Consider the following 22825-nt stretch of genomic DNA (forward strand, 5'->3'; position numbering starts at 1 on the left):
TGAACTCATTTATCTTATCTCTGTTTACTCTCACATACTAGTTAGAACACTTTTATATACATAACCTTAATTATATCCATTTTCGAATCCTTTCTTTCTTAATCAAAATAACTCTCTAAATCAATAATAGAGTAATTCATCTTTTCTCGAAGTTTTTTTTTTTGGTTATATAAGTTGTCTAAATAAAAATGATAACCGCACTAGTTGATCTAGTTGGCATAAAATCAAATTGGATCATTGATAAATTTAACTTTTGTCTGAACTTTTATTCAATCACTATTTTCTATTATTTAATAGTGTGGTTCATATTTTTTCTTAGTTATCTGTACTTTTCTTTTTCAGTTCAGCCTACTTTTTAAAAATTATGGATAATTTAATTAACAAAGACAATTCAAAATATATTACGCATTTACTTCTATTGGAACAAAATTTAATCCTAAAACCCTACATTAATTTCTTTTTAATCTTTGCTAGAAGACACGGTTGAATATTTTTTTACTAGAGGTTGAAGAGTTTGAAGAAGATGACTTCTTTGTAGAAAATCAAGAGTTTTTTTGTTACAGATTGGAGGTGAGTGCATTTATTAGGTCATGTGTTGTTAGTTTCCCTTATGAGACAGTGCATTTAAGGCATTCAAGCCAAACATTTGACTTTGTGCTTCAAATCATTATGGATATTTCTTAGAATGATTCTGTAGTATAGAGAATGGTACATTATGTAAGAGTAGGACATTAGTGTATGTGAGAGCCTAACAGAATGTGAGTTTTTTTAAATAATGATGAATGCATACGGTTTTAGTAGACAGTTGGGTACACGGCTGACATGTTAACATAATCGCATATCTTTTTTCTGTGTATCCCGATGAAAAGGATCTGTGATTTTGTGTCCTTGCCACATCAGCTCTGTATCAAAACCGTGTGCATTCATCATGACTCTTTTTTTTTTTTATTCATTGAGAAAAGCTGGGAGACTTGAACTGTATCGTGGAATTAGTTTGATTGCCGGACCAAGACTAACTATGTTTTGTACATGGTTAGCAATGGGCCGGGTGTGGATCAGGTGAAGTATATATTCGTATTTGTATTTGATTCTATTTTTGAATAGGTTATATTTATCAAAACATGCGTCTAAAATTGATTAATTCCCAAAATGATGCACTATCCAAATTAATTCTGAAAATGGTAATTTACCTTTTTCGAAAATAAGTTTTTTTTTATTAAAATGGTAAAAAAAAAAAAAATGAATAGTAATTTTTATTTTTTATACCCAAAATACCTTTCTCTCTCAATTTTTTTGTTGAAACACTTTACTTACCAACATAGTAAGATTTTAAGCCTCACTAAGAGTCGTTTCGCTCAAAATGTATTATAACATCAGCAATCTGAAACCATAGCCTTCTAAATTTCATCAAAAAACTCATATTCAAAAAAGCAATTTCTTTTGAGCTTGATACAAGCTTTTGAAAATGGGCAGTTGGCGAACTCCCAAACTTAAAATTAAAATTTAACAGTGAAAAATAATTTTTTTCAATTTTCTTTTTCTTCAAGTTTCATAGACTTTTATCCACTACAACTTGAAGCATCGGATCATGTTGTTAGATGCCAGAAGGTGGTCAAAGAAGAACACTTGTTCATGTTCTTCTTCTTCTCCACTGCTATGGCCACCATCAAAGAACTAGGTCAAGAAAAAAAGTTACCTTTTAGCATTCAAAAATATGATTTGATGATTTTGGGTCATAGATGACAAAATTCTATGAATTTTGAAAACAAAAAAAATTCCAAAAAAGTTAATTTTCACCATTGAATTTTAATTTTAAGTTTGGGAGTTCTCTAGCCGTCCATTTTCAAAAGCTTGGATCAAGCTCAAAAGAAATTATTATTTTTCTTTGAATATGAGTTTTTTGATGATATTTAGAGGGTCGTGGTGTCAGATTGTTGATGTGGTAATCTTCCCTGTGTTCTTCTTCTTCTCCACATGTTGTGGCCGTCATTAAATAACCAAACCAAGAAAAAAAGGGTCCTTGGGCTTACCTTGTGGCATCCAAAAATATGATCTGATGATTTAGAGTTGTACAAGACAAAATTTTATGAACTTTAGAAAAAAGAAAGTTTTTGAAAAAAATATATTTTTCACTATAGTATTTTTATTTTAAGTTTGGGAGTTCGTTAGTCATCCATTTTCAAAAAGCTTGGATCAAGTTCAAAGGAAAACAAAATTTGAATTTTTTTAATCTGAACTTTTTGATGAAATTTAGAGGGTTGTAGAGTCGGATTGTTGAATAAACTTGTGCAAGGCAATCAAACAAAACCCATCTCCCTTGTACTCTTTACGGCACATGTAAGTGAGATTATGAGAATCATGTAATAATTTGTTTTGTTTTTAGGACTTTCAGCATAAAAATTTCAGAGGTTCATGCAAAGCCAAAAAAATGCTACTTTTTTTTAAATACTCAAAATAGGGTTATTTTCTACAATAACTTATGTTTTTGGACATAAATGTCCTCACCTATAGTTCTTTAATAAATCTTTGAAAAATAATCTTCTAAATTATAACCTCCTTCCAACATTTTACTCCATATATATATATATATATATATATATGGGAAATGTTCAGCAACAAACATTTTGACAAACATTTTGGCAAAACATTTTTCAAAACATGGGTTAGAGGTTTTGGAATGGGCTGATCTTTGGTGAGGATGATCTCTACATTGAGGAGATCATCATCACCAAAAATCAGCCCATTCCAAAACTTCTAACCCCATCAAAAATGGTTTACAAAAAATGGACGGTCAACGATTTTTCAACTTGTAAACTGGGGCTAGAAGTTTTGGAATGGGCTGATTTTTGGTGATGATGGTCTCCTCACTGTAGAGATCATCCTCACCAAAAATCAGCCCATTCCAAAACCTCTAACCCATGTTTTGAAAAATGTTTTGCCAAAATGTTTGTCAAAATGTTTGTTGCTGAACGGGACCCTATATATATATATATATATAGAGAGAGAGAGAGAGAGAGAGAGAGAGAGAGAGAGAGAGAGAGAGATTTATTTCTCTACCAAAAAGTCATTGAAGTTCACCAAAGCAGCTCTAGAGTAATAATGGTGAACCTTGTAGATCTACTCACTATTGTGTTCGATCTACCATCTATTGAAGATTTCCACCAAGATTCTCAATTTCTCCTCTAGTTCCTTCATTTTTTTAAATCATTTATGTATTCTTCTAACCCTGATACATTATTCATCCATAGTTATATAAATGAAAAATGGAAGTAAAAAAAGATTGATTTCATGAAAATTTCACGGTTTTGTTCACAAAATTTATCCAGCATCGAGGTTAATGGTAGGGGTGGCAATAGGTCAAGTTGTGTTCGTATCATATTGAGTAAAGGGTATTATGAAAATTTACAAAATCCAAATCCAACCCATTTAATAATCGTCTCAAAAACTTAAAGTCATACCCAATCTATTTATAAATAAGTATATCTGACCCAACACATATATAACTTGTTTAATAAAATTCTAATCTTTATTAAAAAAAAAATAAGCACCATTTCCACCACCAAAAATAAAATACTACTACTAGAAATAAAATCACACAACCATAAACTAAGTTAAATGATGAAAAATAACTTTATTTTGAATCTTATTTTTTCAAAATTCATAAAATTTTGTCCTTTACAACCATTGGTCAGAAAACTTTTCTCACTAACTTAATAAGGAAAGTATTATTATTATTATTATGGATCACCATATTAGGAGTCAAACAATACATGGCTCTAGATTTCAATGAAAAACCAGATTAAAAAAAATGGGAAATGTTCAACACCCTACACTTTACCCTACGCTTTACCAAACGTGTTTTGTCCTACATGGGTTAGAAGTTTTGGAATGGGTTGTTTATTGGTGAGGATGATCTCTACGATTAGAAGATCCTCCTCACCAAAAATCAGCTTATTCCGAAATTTTTAGCCCCATGTTTACAAGTTGAAAAATCGTGGACCGTCCATTTTTTGTAAACCATTTTTTATGAGGTTAGAAGTTTTGGAATGGGCTGATTTTTGGTGATGATGATCTCTTTTTTGGTGAGGATGGGTTAGAAGTTTTGGAATAGGCTGATTTTTGGTGATGATGATCTCTATGGTGAGGAGATCTCCTCACCATAGAGATCATCATCACCAAAAATCAGCCTATTCCAAAACTTCTAACTCATGTAAGACAAAACACATTTGGTAAAGCGTAGGGTGGTGAACGGGACAAAATATATATATAAATAACTTAGTAAAGAAAATGTATTTTCTTTTCCAAACTAAAAGTTCAACTATTAATTATTTGAAAAATATCTTGAAACATACTATATTTTATAGAATTTGAAGAAAACATATATTATGAATTTTTTTTAGGAAATTCAAGCAAAACAAGTGGATAATTTAAACAATTCTAAAATAATTGTTGGTGTATTTAAAATTATGCATTAATGACAGAATAACTAAACGTGTTAATACGGGTTAAGTGGGTTGACGCCTTTAATCCAGACCTAACCCATTTAATTACGGTGTTAGACAGGTTGACATTATTATGACCTAAACCTAGTTAGGCTTGACCCAAATCCACTAATTTCGTGTTGTGTTTGCAAGTCGTGTTAAGATTGCCACCCCTTGTCAACTGTAGCTATGGTCAAACCTCGATGAAATTGTTTAATAGAAGTTTCAGTAAGTGAAAATTTTCCACATCATCGAACCTCGACAATAGTAACCATTGAGGCTTGTTGCTAGTTATAATACATTTCAACGTCGAGTTTGACATTAGGTAAATTTTATGAATTATAAAAATTCTATGAAATCAATTTTTTTTTATTACTATTTTTCATTTCTATAATTGTGGACGAGAAATGTATCAAGATTATAAGAATATATAAACGATTTAAAAAAAATAAAAGAAATAGAGGAGAGATTAACAACATTTAGTGGAAATCTTCAATAAATCATGATTTGAACATAAGAAAACTAAGGTTTGCAAGATTCACCATTGTTCTTGAAATCTAGAGTCTCTTTGGTGAACTCCAATGGATTTTGATAGCTCTCTCTCTTTCGTATAAAATATTAGAAGGGTGGAAGTTACAATTTATATGTGAGGGAATTTATGTTCAAAAGTAAAAGTTACTGTAGCAATAATCTATTTTGAACTTAAAAAAAAGTGGCCCTGTTTTGCCAATTCCATAAACTAATGAATTTTTATGCTAAATGTCCTTATTTTTATTCCTATTCCTCACAAATTAAAATTGAATCCACGGGAGAGCACAAGACACCTTAATTTTCAAGAACACAAAGAGAGTTCCACCTCTGGATGTGAATGGGGCATAGGTTGCTGAAGTTGGCCAATTGCGGCGTAAGTTAGTTTATATCATTACATTTCTTACTGGTTACAACTCACAAATCACAACCACCACCCACTTTACCTTTTATTCTAAGCTAAACAATCTTCCATCCTACACTGCAAATCTATATAAAATCACCACCAACCCATTTCCCAAGTCCTCCATTTCAATTCCTCTCCCCCCCTACTGCCCATGTTCGCAACAACCGTCTCTGTTTTGAACCATGGGTGTGTTCAAGGAAGTTTAGTTCTAATTCAATTTTTTTTATTTTTGATTAGTTTTCTCATAAACACAGATTGAAAATGAAGGATTCTATGGTTCTATTTTTTATGAATCTCTGGGTTTTGGCCACCACTCTAGTTATTGCTGATGAAGACTACATTTCTGCAATTGGGGACCCAGGAATGAAGAACCCAAACATCAGAATTGCATTGGAGGCTTGGAATTTCTGCAACGAAGTTGGGCTCGAAGCGCCTAACATCGGCAGTCCAAGGGAGGCAGATTGTGCAGATTTGTACTGTCCCATGATTACAGGTATGCATAGTTGATACATTATGAATTTTTGAATCAAACCATGAAGGATATTTATTGGGATTGACATCTGAAATTATATATAGAGTGGTGGGTATCACATAGAAATGTTGAACTATACAATCACCAAATGAATCAACATGGTGATGATCTTCGTAGCTATAAATCTGTCTATCCCTCCTGACATTCAAAAAATTGAGGTTCAGACCCAAATGGAAGAGAAAGTTGTCAGGCCAACCACCCAGTGTAGAACTATGTCAAAAATGTCTTCCCCTGTGAGAGCTACACTTGCATTGTCGGTCTCAGGCCCAAACTGAGGAATGCATAACATCGGTCTGATTGCTGACATGAAATTGTTGCTCACCAGATAGATACCATATTAGCTGATTAAATGGAAAAATAGGCTCCATGTTGCCTACGTGTAGGTATGAATGTAACATTTTTTGCAATATTTCATAGATAATCTTGATGAATTCAACCATCGCAATTCGCAATATTCGGAATGTCGCAATGGACTGATATTCTTGTAATCATATTCTCAATGGTATGGGCAACTCACTTTGTGTTTAGATTTCCGAGATAATCTCTATTTGGTCCCCACCACTAGATTTAATTTGTTTAGATGTCAATGAATATTTTTTGTTTTGGAAGAAATGCAAATGGTATAAGATAAGAGGAAGAGACTCAGCACAGGCTCAAATTCAAGACTCGTACTGCACTCTTTGGGGTCAATTTAGTTCAGGTGGCTCCTAGAATTATAATTGTAACACTGATATATGCAGATTTTGAGTCTTTCAACTTTCCAATTTGGTGTGTTTCAGACTCAACTTGGACTAATTATTTAATTGTTTTTTCTTTAATGGGTCTTTATTCAATATGTGGTGTCTTTTATTGAGATTTGTTCATTACTTATATATAGCTACTTACCAAAAAAAAATAGAGCTGGTTGAGATAACCAGCAAAAAGTGGGTACAAAGAAAGGTGCAAAAGTGCCACAACAAAGAATGTTACTCCCCGGACAAAGACTAGATTCTATCCCAACGAACTAAGAAATCCTTGAAGAAAATTCCTTTAAACTCTTTAAAGATCTTACACCAATAGAATAACAGACTCAAAATCAAGAGGATTATATTGTTGCTTGAAAGTTCCTTTGCTTCAGAGTTCTTGGAATTTCTTTCTTTCCAAATGCCCCCAAACAATGGCAAATGGGGTAATGCTCCACAGCAGCCTCTTGGAATCACAGAAAGAAGAGCCCTGCTGTAACCAAGCCTCAAAAACCGATCTAACTGGAGAAGATAAACAACACTATACTCCAAATAAAGACAGGAAATCAGTCCAAACCTCCCTAGCCACAACAATACAGTAAATGAGCAAATAATTCACTGATTCTTCATCCCGCATATACATGCAACAAAAGTTAGGACCTCAAAAGCCTCTTCTTCTAAGCTAATCAACCATGAGGATTCTCTCCCATACTGATGCCAACAAGAAGAAAGACAACTTTTAAGGAACTCTAGGCACCCAATTGCCATGTAGGGAAATGAAGGCGCACCAATCCTCCCCAATTCATGATAGAATCGGCTAACAGAGAACAAACCTTTGCCACAAGTGGCCCAAACTCTCTCGTCCTCCCTATCCACAGACCAGGGAATCCTATTAACATCATCCAATAAAGCCTCCACCTTCGGGATCTTCCAATCGTTCAGAGTTCACCTAAAACCCAAGGTCTTGCCGCCCCCCCCCCCCCCCCCGATTTCATCTTCCTTGAGATTTCTCACAAATATGGTACTTGACCATCAAAGGGAATCCCCACACCACCAATCCTCCCAGAATCTGACTTTATCACCCCTCCCAAATTTGGAAGGTCGCTCTTTTCCTAAATTGTGGCAAAACTCGAAGAATACCCTTCCATACCCTGCACCCATATGTAGCCTTGGCCCCACCACTTTCCCACCCTAAACTGTCCTCTCCAAATTAAGCCACAATCACCTTACGCCACAAGCTTTCTCTCTCCAGCCCAAACCTCCATTTGGATGAAATGCATTATTTCAATGTCGGTTTATAGTCTTTCTTCCTTTTGGATCTTGTTCTATAACTGTAGGATAATTTTATGGACTATAATGTCATATTTGTTTTGATATGTTCAAGGTATTTATTTCTTGAATAACATCATTGTCCGGATCTGTAAACTTTGTTCCATGTACAAGGCTAATGGTGAGTCGGTAAACCATATCCTAAATGTGATAGTGAACTAATATTATAAAATGAATTCTATATTATGCTTGTAATTCTCACTTTCTAATAATCAGATCCTTTGGGTGGTAACCTTTGTGATAATGGAAGCAAGTGTGAGGTACATCACAAGGTGATGGAGTCAGACAATAGGTTAGGGGCTGGTGATGAGTTTCCCGTATCTGATTTTAAATCTTATGCCGACCCTGACTTGTATGCTGTGGAAAAGGAACTATATCTTGCATCCCTTTGTGAGGTGCGTGATTCGGCAAACCCATGGCAGTTTTGGACAGTTATGCTCAAGAACGGAAACTTTGATACCAAGACTACATTTTGTCCTGAAAATGGCAAAAAAATTAGTCCAATTATCACAGACAGAAAGTTTCCTTGTTTTGGTGATGGATGTATGAATCAGCCACTTGTGTATCATAATCTTTCTAGAGTGGTTTCTTCTGGAGATCAAATGATGTCTTTAACTGGAGGATTTTATGGGACCTATGATCTTGATGCCAATTTGAGCAAGGCTGAAGTGAATAACTCCTATTTCTCAGTTTTATGGGAGAAGAATTCAAGCACAGGAAGTTGGATTCTCTCTCACAGATTGACAACATCTTCGAAATATCCATGGCTTATGTTGTATCTTCGTGCTGATGCAACGAAAGGATTCAATGGGGGTTATCACTATGAAGGTCGTGGCATCATGAGAAAGGTATTTTCCCATGATGTAAATTTACTTATTTTCTTGGTTTAGACACCTCAAAACACCTAGACTTGGACCAGCTTGAGCACGGGACCCAGAACTTGGCTTGAGTTGAAATATGCAAAATCTTGAGTCGCTCAAAATTTCATTCACTTTATTTGATGTCAATGAAGCATTTGATTTTATTTTTCTTTAGTTTTACCTCTCTGTTGAAAGTTAAGAAGTTGATGGGGTATATTAAAAGATTTTAAGAAGTCAAGGGCATTTTTTGCTCATGCACTTTTAATGATATGAAGGTTTAAAAGAGATTTACCGATATAAAAAGTTTAAAAGAGAGTTATCACTCAACCAAATTTGTGTTTCTTTTTAATTCTTTCACCATCATCATGTTTTCTACCTCCTAAATGTTTTCCCAAAAGTTTTCTCTTATACTAGTTGAGTCTTCATGTTTTTTTTCTTTTAATTCATTTTAATTGGGGGCTCAACGCCCTCGATCTATTCTTACATTGGGATGGTTGACCACTGCATCTTCTTGTCCTACATTCACTAGCCCATGAGGTTGGTCTTGTGCAGTTGGTTGTTGGTGGAAGAGGGAGAGGTGGGGAGGCTTCATAATGAATGCGTTACCTGAGTGGACTAAGATTCAGACACATGATGGACTCCCCACTTTGTTTATAATACTGTATACATGTGTTCTCATCCAACATTGTTCCTCTCTGTTTTGAGGCATGGCCTACAGATCCAACTAGGTAACACACATTCTCCTCTCTGAGTTTTAGGGTTGCATTATCAGTTCCAAGGCGGGCTAAATGAATGGGTTCCATCAGGCCTGAAAGTTCCTCACTTGGTGAAATGTTTTGGCAGGCCTGATGATAAGGGTAAGGGCATTGGAGATTTTTGGAATGCATAATATGTGAAACCCTAAGAAAATATATATTTTATTGATAAGCTGGGTTGTAAGGGACCCCTCCCTTATTACAAATCATCAAGAATAGTTACAGCATAGATAATATTTTATTATTGTGCGTACAAGGTAGACTACTAAAATATCCTTGAAAGGATGTAAAAAATAAAAGATACCTAATTAAGTCTCCAAAGAAATACACAAAAAAATCTGAAGAGCCTTCCTCTTCTTAAAGGCTAATAGAACTACTGATCTTGTTTCTGGACTTTGGTCTTTTTATAGCAAAATAAAGAGGTGGAATGATTGGAATGTCCCGTAGGGGGAGAGGGGAGGGGGGGAGTATAGGATTTTTTTTCTTTTTGGAACAAACGGCAGTATTCACCAATGCCTCCAATAACAACAGTTTTGACCCATGTTTCCTGGGTCATTAGTTCTCTTCGTTCGAACTCGGGTTCATGGTTTTGCTACTCTAGAAAATCCAATTCATAGGGGTAGGAAGAGATAGCATGTAGGTATGTGTGTATCACATGTATAGCGTGTAAGCATATTTTTACAGATAGTAAGCAAGTTAAAAGTACAATCATAATGTTAAATAAATATTCATTAAAAATATATTAAATAAAAAAAATAAAACTTAAAACATACATATATCCAAAAATATATTACTTCTAAAAGCCAATGCAGTATCAAGTTTAAGTGTCATATTTGAATGAAACTCTAGCCATCAAGTATTTATATTCCAAAAAGCATGAAAAAAAGATAATGTTCATTTAGTGATAGCTCGAAGATGATGAAAAGAATCAAGTGCACTCTTCATCAATGATGACCCTTAGCACTGAAAACAAGCTAAAATTTATGGGCAGATTGAAAATGTCTTTGAGGAGAAAGAAATGGACTATAATAGAAGTCTCTTTAATCATTTCTCTTTTATATTTACATAATCAAATTTCTAAAGCAAATGCATTGTACCTTACATTTTGGTTCACTAAACCCAACAAAAAAATTCAGCGAACCACAACAATTGGGTTCATAAATGTGGTGGTACTTGGTTCACTGCATTCCATGAACCCATAATGAACCCTATTACAATCCTGTTTGCAGTTTGGTCCCGCACTTCATCACTTTTATGGGTTGTGTCCATAGTGAACACTCTCTCAGTTGAAACCATTTTTTTATGTCAGTTGCCGGAGTCTCCAAATTTTAAGGTTAAATTGACACTAAACGTTAAAGACGGTGGGGGCCCCAACAGCCAATTTTATCTCCTTGATATTGGAAGCTGTTGGAAGAATAACGGCGAGCCGTGTGATGGTGATGTTCTAACAGACGTGACTAGATACAGCGAGATGATCATAAACCCGGCAACAAGCAGTTGGTGCCAGCCTGATAAGCTTGTATCTTGCCCACCTTACCATATTAGTCAGAATGGAGAGAAGATACATAGAACCAATACATCTCAGTTTCCATATTCTGCTTATCATCTTTACTGCAGCCCAGGGAATGCTAATTATTTGGAGAAACCATTTGATATTTGTGATCCATATAGCAATCCTCAAGCACAGGAGTTGGTACAGATTTTACCGCATCCCGAGTGGGCAGTGCATGGTTATCCTGCAAGAAAAGGTGATGGGTGGATTGGGGATTCTAGGATTTGGGAGCTTGATGTTGGGTCCCTCTCCAATCGGTTATACTTCTACCAGGTGATTTTTTTATATATTTTTTATGGTTTTAAATGAACTTCACCATAAAATAAAATAAAAATTATGTATGGGATTTTTTGGGAGTAGTTATGTTTTTTTTCCTGTTTCATTGTAATTTATGTGGGTCATATGCTTGATTACCTTATTTTACCTGCCATTTCTATGTGACGTTTCTCTCTGAGTAATGGTCATCTTTGGAACCTTGTCTTGACTTGTATTTTTGCCTTGAAAAATGCTACCCCCCTGACTTTCTACGACACTGTCCCCAGCACTACACTGACATGGTGGTGTGCACAGAACCATAGATGCTTTTCCTCGAGATATGTGTGTTGTACCCTCAAGGAAAAATGATGGTTCTCTGCACAAACAGTGCTGTAGAAAGTGTTGTAGGATGTCAGTGTAGCATGACTGTTTTGCCTTTCTTTATGCTTGAACGTCGGTAAGTGCATTGTATCAATGATAGATTTGTATGTATGAGAATACATGCTTGTTAGTTTGTCGTAACATGGTTAGAAATTATGGGTGAGTTAAAGTCTTTTTTCCTTTACATCATCCATGTTGTATACTAATCATGTTTGCTCATTTCTTTTGTTATGGAAGCCGAAAAAAACTGGACCCATTATAGTAATCAGAAAAACTCAAGAGGACTCAGAAATTTGACTGAGCCTTAAATATTGAATGTTTCGTAAGATTTCCGAACCCTATAGTGTTGATCGAGTCCTTGACTTAGTTTCAGTCGAAATCAGACCATGCGCCCCCCCCCCTCGAAATCAGACCATGCGCCGCCCCCCCCCCCCCCCCCCCCCCCCCCCCATCAAGTAAAATACGATTTCACTCCACTCAGTAGCAAACAAATTAGTTTTTCCATCCCCTATGTTACTTAGACATGCCAAGGACCAAGGCTGATACGACGTGGATGAGACATTTACACTTAAAATTGAAGTATACTATACAGCCACGAATCTTATTTTGGATCATCGTGGAAACCTTTCCTGTGTTAATTTTCCTTTAATACATATCTTATGGACTGTAGAAAGCTTATTCACTAATATTAATTTGATTACTTATGTCTTGTTTCTTGATGAACTTGTCATGGTACTCGTATAAACTATATAGAGCTGATTGTATGTTACTGTGGTGCTATATTGCAGGACCCAGGAACAAAACCAGCAAAGAGGGTGTGGTCTTCAATAAATGTTGGTACAGAAATATATGTTAGTGGTACAAGTGAAACGGCCGAATGGACTGTGAGTGATTTCGATGTCTTAGTTCCTCAAGATGTCTCTGGTAGTGGTGGGTATGCCTCTTGACATGCAACTTCATGTAAATGATATGCACCAATAAGGGTAAATGTATGGAAGTTCTGATTGAGAAACCACATCACCTTTGCTTTCTTATTTTCCTCAGCTCTTTTTCATCCAATTGGCAAAGAAGACCCTTTGTGCTTTAGCTCCTCTATTGCTTTTAATTGAAGATTTCTCTGCTTTCATGATATCGATGCATGAATATGTCATGAATTGTACGAGTCAAGAATTGTTGTGCATTGTTCTATATGTGTGCAAACATGCACATTTTAGCTTCTCTTCTAACACATAGATTCAACACATAGATTTGTCCCATTCAATAGATCTTGCCAAAATTTGACAGATAATCACAAAATCTAGATCAAAATTATATAAAATTATGGTTCTTATTCTTTGTCACTCCACAATGTCTTGACATGTAATGCACCACCCTCCTTGCTCTTACATGTTCAATTGGAAATCCTAGCAATATAATCACAAAACTTTTGTTTCCTTTCTCATACATTTTCAATTGGAAATTTGATTAACAAGTAGTTAATCATTCAATGTTTTTTCACCGATCGGAACCAAATTTTTTAAGGGTAGTTCTATACTTTCATCGTAATATGTAAAATCCTAGTTACGTTCTCTTCATTCAGTTTCCAAAAACTGATGGTTTATTTGGCTCTTCGACACAAACCAAAATCAATAAGATCCGTAAGTGATGTTTTATTTAGGTTTTTTGCTCTCTGGATATATGAGCTTAGATCTCTCCAATTTCAATGTTTTCTTTATTTATCATTAGCCATCAATATGAAGCACATTTCGTTGCAACCTATAATAATAATAAAAATCATTGCATCTTACAATAAAAAAGAAATTGTCGAGCATGGATCAAATACCTGTTACAACTAATATTGAGTCTTTTTGTTTTTTGTTTTTTTTTAAATTATATAAAAATGGTCTTGTAATCTATAAAGAAATTCAATGAAAATAGATTCAATAAAACATACTACATCACATTGAAGTGGTTTTGCATATCTTAACGAATGAAACATTATTAATTATGTTGGGTATCCTTTTAGTTTAAGAAGATGATGATGAGGTTATGATAACGATGATGGTAAGGATGGTCAAGGCATTTATGTCATTTTTCTTTAATTCATAAGAAAAGGTTGTATATCTCAAACACTCAAGTTGTTCTTTATAAGACTTGGAACTCAGGATCGAAATCTTATTACATGGTCTTCCCATCATTTAGCGCAAAAACAAATAATTGGTATTTGAAAATGAATTGAAGAGCATTTTTTTAATCTTTGAAGTTTTTGTGTTTCGATTATTAAAAAATAAATCATTTTTAATAATCCGAACCAAACAAAGTCGGATTCTAAAATCTGATTATGAATGAGAAATACATTCTACAATCCCAACAAAATGGCTCCAAAAGAATCCAATCTAGCCTTTGTAATATTGACAATGAAAAATTCGACACCTTGCTCCATTAAATTCATGCATATTTTGAAGTAATTTGGATTCATCTAATACTACTTTTCATCAAAATATGGGTCCAATCTCTATCTTAGTTGAAAGGATTTGCCTACACCATCATGTTTGAAGGCATTCTCAATATTCTTTAAGAAGTAATGAAAAATGAGTATGGTCCCTATTCAGTGTTGGCTAGAGTCCCAACCATATTATACGAAGTCAAGTAGAGAAAGCTGTTTTAGTTACCATCCCAAATGAAGTTTAGAAAATAGTTATGAAATATGGTTTGGTCACTGAATAATTTTCAGGTATATTTGGAGTTTCATCTCTGATGATATTTTTTAAGTTAGGGATGGTAATCATTACAATTATTTCATATATTTTGATATTGAAAATCAGATTTTTGAGATTAACAATGATCGTTCTTTTCTGAGTGAACTAGAAAGTCTTTTTTCTAGTTATCTTAATAATGGATCTAAGATTGACAATCACTACTATGATCGTTACATAAATATAGTTCGAATAATCACATTAATGATTACGTTGATAATTATCTTCGTTTTGAAATCAGTATTGATAGTTACATTTTAACCTTATGGCTACATTTGTAATGAAGAAGGCGAAAGCAGTCAAAGTAGAAATAGTATTAGTTCCACTAATACAAATAAAAGTTTTTCAAAATAATAATTTTTCTACCTTAAATAGTTTTAAGAAATTATGTAAATGACCTTCTTTGAATCACGTCTATTGCACTGAAAACTAATAATATTCCTTTCTCAAATTGGACTTGGATCCAATTACTGGTCACAACGTGAAAAAAAACCTATATTTGATGGCCCAAGGCTGTCGAATTTTATAAAATGTGACAGATCAAGGTGTCAAATTTTTCATTGTTGATATTTTTTCCTACAGACCAAAACTATCAAATTAATGGAGCATGAGAGAAATTTATTGGCTCTAAACTGTCAAATTGGGGAACATAAAAAATTTCAATGGCCATGGGCCATCGAAATTCGGTTTCTAAAATTCATGGGCTTTTGCCTGTCAAGTTTTTCGGTTTTCACTTAGTGGATTCTGATTGTCTAGGGTCGATAGCAGTCCAACTCCTTGTTTCGTAGGATCCAGATAGACTATTTTATGATCAATTGGATGATTTTGACCGTCAAATAGGGAAAAGTCTGAATCAGTGCAAGTAACTAAATCCCACAATAGAGAGAAGAGAAGATATAGATTACCAAAATTCTTGTAAGTGGTTATGTTTTCTTTTCATTTTGTATGATGGTTTTTTATCATTTGTTTTAATTTCCTTATTTTAATGGGTTGGGTTCCGTTGACGCAGGATCAAAATCCAACGGTTGGTAGTTATTCTTGAGATAATTATCCTAGGGATTTGCAAAAAATCCTAACCGTCGGATTATTTGATTAGTTAAGCATATGTTGTTCTCTTTTTTCTCTTTATTTTTTGGCAAAATTTTTACCTACCTCTCTTGATAATGAACCATATTTAATACACACTTCTCTCGATTGAAAATAAAAATGAGTTGCCTTATTGATAATGGTCACCTAGTCAATCAATAAATATACACATCCAGTAGTCTATAATGGTTGTCATGACTCATGTGGATTGCAAATAAGGTTTTCATAGGAATCGTAGATTTGCACGCCTCGAGACACACAATTGCATTTCCCCATAAAATGTGTATCTTGAGTGAACCGTGTATCACGAGGAGTACATATCTACGATTCCTGAACATGTCACGTTAGAGGTGTCAATTGAGTATACTACATGAGTAAGTCAAATTATCAAGACTCTTTGCAAATTTCAATAGGAATTCCAATAACCCTTTCACATCTACTCATACCACATGAGTAGTGGCACTTTAAAATCATGTCCCTCATGGACACTTTTCCATATTAAGAGTCCCTACTACAATGTATATGAGAGGAAACAGAGGGATGGCGGTACTTATAGAATCTCCCATCACCTTAAACGATCAATTCAATCAACTTTGATGAGTCAATTTTTTCAGAGCCAAAATGTCATGCTCTTATTATACCATACCACCAAAAGAGTCCCTACCTCTTCGTACAAGAGAGTCTATGAAATTGAGACTTCATCTTTCTTATGTACGATCAAACAACGAGAATCTCATATCTTGATTTTAGCATACTACAGTTGCTTTTAACTGATGTAGGATATCTATAGTTCTAGTTAGAATCTTAAGTAGTTTCCTAGTTCTAGTAGGATTTGTTCTATTTTCTAGTTTTATTAGGATTTCTATTTTCATAGTTACTTTAGGAGTATTATTCCTCAATAGTTTTTAATTTGTTATGAAGTTTCTATTTTTGCCTAAATTCGTTTTTAATTTTTAGGCTATAATTAGAAATGATTTTTAAGTGTCCAAATTAAGTTATATTTAGTTTAGAAAGTTGGTATTATATTATAGATATATTAAAAAATTACTTTTTAGTAGTTTAAAAGATTTATAAATTATTATGATGAAATTATCTATATAAAGAGCCTAAAAAATGAAATTCAATAGAAAAGAAACATATCAATCAATTCACTTTTCTTTCTTAATTACTTTCTAGCTCTTTGAATTTCTTTTTTGATTGGTAAGCTCAGTTTGGAGGATCCCTCCTTTTTTATTCATTAAACTCGAACATAGTTACACGAAAGATCTCCGATTACAATATTCATAAGATCTTGAGGTATTGAATCAACATCCTTAATTACAAAAAAAAAAAAAAAAAAAAAACCCTAATCCAAACACACCACATATGAAGAATAAAATAAATTAAGGGAGAAAAAGAATTTCATTTTTATTATTGTCCTTCCATATTTATAAAAGAAGAAAGAAATCAATCTTACTCTAATTGGCATACTTACATAAAAGAAACCAATTCATATTCTAATTGCATACTTACTATAAATTTTAAATATTATTTATAGTAAGTCTAAAATAGTAAAATCTTAGTTATTTCTTAATTGGATTAAGAATTCTAATTACGTTAAGAGTAATGTTGAAGTCACATTGTGAGGGACATTGCTATGCATAGAACCATTGATGCTTTCATCAAGATCTCACTCATATATCGATGAAAAACATCTATGGTTCTAACACACATCCACGTCAGTTGATGTCCCTCACAATGTTACTCCAGTACAACTGTTACGTTAAAACTCTTTTCTGCCACAACTTCAGTATCACAATCATGCTAGAGTTATTCGCGATCAAAGATTCTATAAATAGAAAGTCTAACTTTGATCGTAATTTTTTATGAGTAAACGATGCCACAACGCTTCCGTAAGTTATGCTTTGTGGAATGAGCACATGGGAATTTTGTCGCATAGCCCTCTGAGTCCTCTTTCCAATGCTTTTGCAATCGTCAAATTCTGATTTCGTATGATAAAGTTATACCTAAATTACTATAGGTTATGTATGTAGATTCTCCTGGATCATTCTCACATGTTTCAAGCTTAGCCAAAAAATTTGTCGTTCTATTTGTTTCGAGTCGTGCTAAAGTAAATTTTGATGAAAAACATCTATGGTTCTGACACACATCCATGTAAAAAATGTCTCCCACGATGTACATTTTAATGTTACTTCAGCATTATCCATTTGTTTTCCGCCAATGGAAAACAAAACAAAAATCTTGAACTGATCGTGTAGAAATCTAGATTTATGGAATCAATTCTTCATACCTCCAAGATAGGCTCACTACCTTGTTCAAGCAATTAATGGGGTACATTAAGTCCAAACAAATCTGAATTGCTTTGATTTGATTTATTTTCTTTGAAGTTATTGCTAGTTTATCAATAGAATCTATTGATTCACAAGTTTTCACTATATCATGAAGCCTCCTTCTTTATAGTGAAGTTCGAACAAGAAAAATAAGGAGCTATCAGTCCGGTTTTTAGGTGGATTGCTTACTTTGATGCTAATTATTTAGAGGTTCAGTTTGGGCTCACTAATGGAACAAGAACACATAGCGTGTGAAACAAAGTTGAAAGCATGAGTGCACGATCTCAAAAGAGACAAGTTCATGTTTTACTTTATCATTCTCGTCGAGATTCCCTTTAGGCATAATCTTAGTTCAATATTTTCCTCAGGAAACAAACTACATTAACGATTCAACATGGGTTGGCGATCTCATTTAACTGATTAAAAGGATTAGTATCGAGTCTTCAACATTTAATGTGAATTGATCATCAAATATGTCATGTCCCAAAATCCTAACATGCATCCCCATTGTAGATACGTGAGGTTGTAAATGGTTTTGACCTCATCTACGTGAGTTTAATAGTCGTTACCATCCAATGACTAAAGTGTGAATGGACACCATAGAAATAAGTTTTTAATATATATATATATATATATATATATATATATATATATTTGGCTTGTAGTGACTCACTACAATGGAAAGGGGTCTACCTAAAAACTAGGTAAGGAGGTTCTGTTGAGGGTCAAGGAAGGTGTTAAGCACCTGTCCGACCTCAAGTGTTGGTTACCAAAGAATGGCAAAGAGCGAAATAGAAAGTTGATTTTTTTATAGTGATTTTTGAAGTAGAGACGTGAGAAGTGAAGATTCTAATGGACTATAATTCGGTCTCTAAAATCGCAAAATAAAACCATTGAGCTAGCTAAGGAAGAAAGTTATGTTTGTTGGACTTTTTTCTGTGGACTTTGGGACCTGAGTGCAAATTCTCTTAGATTTCACTCTTTTGGGTCCTGAAGCACTACAATACTTTCATTTACTGACTTGAGAGTTATTTTTAGTTGGTTTAGTCCTTGGGACATGTACAAATGGATACATTCTTGGTAGAACTTAAATCTTATGCGTGAAGATGTTTTCCTATGGGATTATTTTTGTTGACTTAAAAAGTTAGGTGTAGATCTAGGGAGACCTTCACATTTGACTTTTAGCCCCTTTGAAATATAAAGAAAGTGGTGTGTGCTCATTGTGTATACATGAAATGTTCTCTAAGGAGCTTATTAATGGACTTATAAAGGAGAAGATTACATCATAAAGATGGATTATTCTCTTCCTCCTTAGCCATGAGAAGCAATAGCTAAACTAGAAATTTAAAGGAAATTGAAATGAAAACTTTACAAGAAATTAAATACTCACTAGATGTTTATTATGAACTTATAGGGGCAGATTACTTCACATGGAGGGATTACTCTCTATCACCCAAGACATTTGAAATAAAAGTAAACTAGCTACAACTAAATTGCTAGAAATTAAAATGCTCAAAATAAATAAAAGGTGGTGGTAGAAGTAGGGGATTAGAGAGAATTTATTACATAAACCAGAAATATAAGACTCCCCCCACCTTTGGCTTCTCTTCTTTCTTCTTCCTTCTTCTTTTTGGTATGGGATACTAGGATATATGACACTAAATTTGGGCAGGGTTTTGGGGTACTAGAAAGCTTCAAGGAGAGAAAATGATAGAATTTTGAGTCTTGGACTTGTCGATCTCTCAATTGCCTTAGATGAGTCATCTATGTATAGGTTCTTGGAAGACCCTTGAAGATAAACTTGTCTAATTTCCTTAAGTTCCCTGTATTCCCAAGAAAACTACCCTTGGGGAGAGCCTTAATCATTTGGATGACATTTTTGGTAAAGTAATGCATTTTATGTTACACACTAGTAAGTCAAAAAGGCAAGCCAGATTCTCGTATTATGATCTAATTTATGCACATCATGCCTAAACCAACACGATATTTGTTTGCCATCATGTACAATTAAGAAATTTTTGTACACCATTACAGTCCACATACCATGGCATTTCACGCACAAGAGTACAAATTTGTTATTAGAAGTTTTTTATGCTAAGCTGGTGAACCGCTATGATTTTACCATGTGTATTGAAAAAATACTTAAACTCCAAAAGTTCTTAGCCGTTCAAAAAAATTCTCCCTAAAGTTTCTCTCCACTGACTAATCTAGCATATTTTTTACAATACACATGGTATCATGCCATTGGTCAATCAACTTAGCACATAAATTTTAAACAACAAATTTGTACTCCACAATGAAGGCATCTAGAATTACAAATTAAATTGAAAAAAAAAAATCATTAAAAAGGGATTCAACAATGGGAGGACAACATTCAGTTTTACTAAATTAAGCACCTGCAAATTATGCAATCAATTACTAACAATGGATTAGAGGCATGGTTTTAAATCTCGGTATCGTCTATGAATGAGACAAATAGACATAGTGACTCACATATGCAAAATCTCATGAGAAAAACTAGATGACTCAAACGATATTGAAAATATCGGCCAAGTCAATAAAACTCTTTCATGTCAATTGGGATTTTTTATATTTTAATTAAAATAGTTAATTTAAAAAAAAAAAAAGCATTTAGTGTATAAATAAAATATGATTTTATTACTAGACATCTTTTAATCTACCTTATTTTCTTTTTAAAAAAAATTATTTTTATTTTTATATAAATATTTATGAAAAAATAATTGTAAACCGAGTTAAATGGTTTATCTCATCCGAGACAACTCGGTCTCATTCATGAACAAGGTAAGACGTCAATCTGAGTTTTCAAACCATGGTCTATAATAGTTTTTTTTTTTATTTTAACTTTACTCTTCAACGTCTAGATTATAGTTCTTTCAACCTTCAAATCACCATAACAAATTATGTACTTTCGACTTCATTGTTGTCTCATTTTGTATTGAATTAGCTCATTTGAAACTAAATGACTCGACCAAGATAATGTGAAATGATGATACTTGATTTATTCTTTGTGATGATTACATGAACCTAATATGGTTTATACAGAAACTAATAACAATCTCTAACAGATTAGATAATCACAATCAATTCAATTGTCTAACTAATCTACTACATCTAAATCTTCATAGATATGATTCAATGTATTATTGTACACCTTATTACAATGCTTCACATCTAATACTAACATCCCCCCTCAAACTAATGGTGATCAAGGATCAACTTTAGATTGTTGAAAAATAACTAATTTCAAAGAGAAGGATTGTCGAAGAAGAGCCGTTAGTGGTAATACGAGTTGAAAAAAAGATGTTGATGTTGTTTAAATCCATGAAATACGCTTAACTTGTTGTGATTCTTTGCCCAAAACAAAAAATGATGTATCTAAATCAAAATGTTCATGAGAGGAGGAGCTAACTGCTCAACTCAAATAAGCACTAATCGATTTTGGCTTGATCGAAACCTAGTGGATTTTAATACGAAAATGTGGTCTCTAATGGGTTAGAAAAATGAGCTCAATCATTAGCAATGACCTCTATTGGGTCTTAAACCTGAAAATGGGTCTTTATGGACCATAATGAGCTTGATCATAAATGATTGAAAGGCTCATGTGGATTTGGGGAGCTTTGGGCAATATCAAACCCATAAGCACTTTTACTTACTAAAAAAAAAAAAAAAACTCTTAAGCATTTTCATTTAACAAAATGGATCTTGGATTTAATTGCTAGAAAAATGGGACTCATGAGTTTGGGTTGTGTTTGGGCTCAAACTTGGATGTTGCCATGGTTGTGGATTGGATTACTGTATAAGTTGGGCTATGGAGTTGTTGTATACCATATATGAGATGCACCAAATCAGTCTTGCTTATATACCTATTATGATGTCTTGTCAAATCTCGAATTTCGAATCCAATGACCCGACTCAATATTTTGGTCCAATTCAAATATCTAAAACCCAAGTGTGATAGACATTTAATTTAATTTAATTTAAAAATATTAATTAGATTAAAGTCAAATAAATATATAAATAAAGAGAAAAAAATAAACATATTAATCTCTAATAGCTAACTAGTTTTGAGATACCTACGACTTTGAAAAATTATAAATCAATATAGAAAATTCATATCAATATTCATAATATCAATTTGGAAACTTGAAGAAATATATTAATAATTTAACAAATATATTCATGACTAATAAAAATACTAAACACCTCCAAATATGATCAAATCCATTTTTTTTATCTAACATACTGATATTCAATGAACTCAAAAAACTCTAATCTGTAATTTTTAAAGAATTCGTTATAAATCGAAATAAAGTAGTCTCATAGTCTGTATTCAAGAGTAAAAATTAAGGATTATGAAAATAATAAATAAATAATTCAATATATCGTATTTTCAATGAGAATATATCAAAATATAAGTTTTAATTAAAAATTCTTAAGTACTCTGAATCCTAATATGTGTTCGGTGTAAAACTCATATAAATTTCATTTTATCAAAAAAAAATTTAAACAAAAGCGGAGTAAAAATAGATAGAAAACTCCACTTTCATGTTTTACACATTTTCAAAATATGAATAAAAATAAGTGCGATTTTGATTGGAAATCAACAATATAGTATTTTAGTATAAAAAATAATCATAAATTTTCATAAATGATTAATATGTTTAAAATACCAAACGATCAAGTCCTAAAACAATTCTGACAACTTCTCAGGCATATGAGAAACCTATGATAAAAATTTAAAGTAAAATGCTTATCTATGGAGGTCATGAAAATTATAGAAATATAAGAGCCAAATGATCCATCAAAACTTTATTTATTCATCAAAACAAATTATTCTTAAAAATATCATCAA

General features: G+C 33.1%; 1 protein-coding gene across 3 annotated transcripts; it reads left to right on the top strand.

The window, feature by feature from the left end:
* The first annotated feature begins 5251 nt into the window (after positions 1-5251).
* On the top strand, positions 5252-12927 carry LOC147406527 (uncharacterized). Of its 3 annotated transcripts, none has more exons than XM_086434603.1 (5): positions 5252-5385; positions 5670-5908; positions 8215-8846; positions 10923-11438; positions 12590-12927. In XM_086434603.1, the coding sequence occupies exons 2-5, from the start codon at positions 5677-5679 to the stop codon at positions 12746-12748; spliced, it is 1539 nt and encodes a 512-aa protein (XP_086290729.1). In that variant the 5' UTR covers positions 5252-5385; positions 5670-5676; the 3' UTR covers positions 12749-12927. The 3 variants fall into 3 exon arrangements, with proteins under 3 accessions (XP_086290729.1, XP_086290730.1, XP_086290728.1); XM_086434604.1 differs by having other exon boundaries at positions 5256-5385; positions 5777-5908; XM_086434602.1 differs by having other exon boundaries at positions 5272-5385; positions 5653-5908.
* The last annotated feature ends 9898 nt before the right edge of the window (positions 12928-22825 follow it).

The sequence above is a fragment of the Akebia trifoliata genome, chromosome 3 (assembly GCF_017979445.1).
Source record: "Akebia trifoliata isolate Shusen 1 chromosome 3, ASM1797944v1, whole genome shotgun sequence".
Taxonomy (NCBI): Eukaryota; Viridiplantae; Streptophyta; class Magnoliopsida; order Ranunculales; family Lardizabalaceae; genus Akebia; species Akebia trifoliata.

Excerpts from the sequence above, each read along its gene's own strand:
- LOC147406527 (XM_086434602.1), top strand. The coding sequence starts at position 5,350 with ATGGGGCATAGGTTGCTGAAGTTGGCCAATTGCGGC. Across the intron at positions 5,386-5,652 it reads TGAAGTTGGCCAATTGCGGC|TTTTCTCATAAACACAGATT; the intron begins GTAAGTTAGTTT and ends ATTTTTGATTAG. Across the intron at positions 11,439-12,589 it reads ATCGGTTATACTTCTACCAG|GACCCAGGAACAAAACCAGC; the intron begins GTGATTTTTTTA and ends GCTATATTGCAG.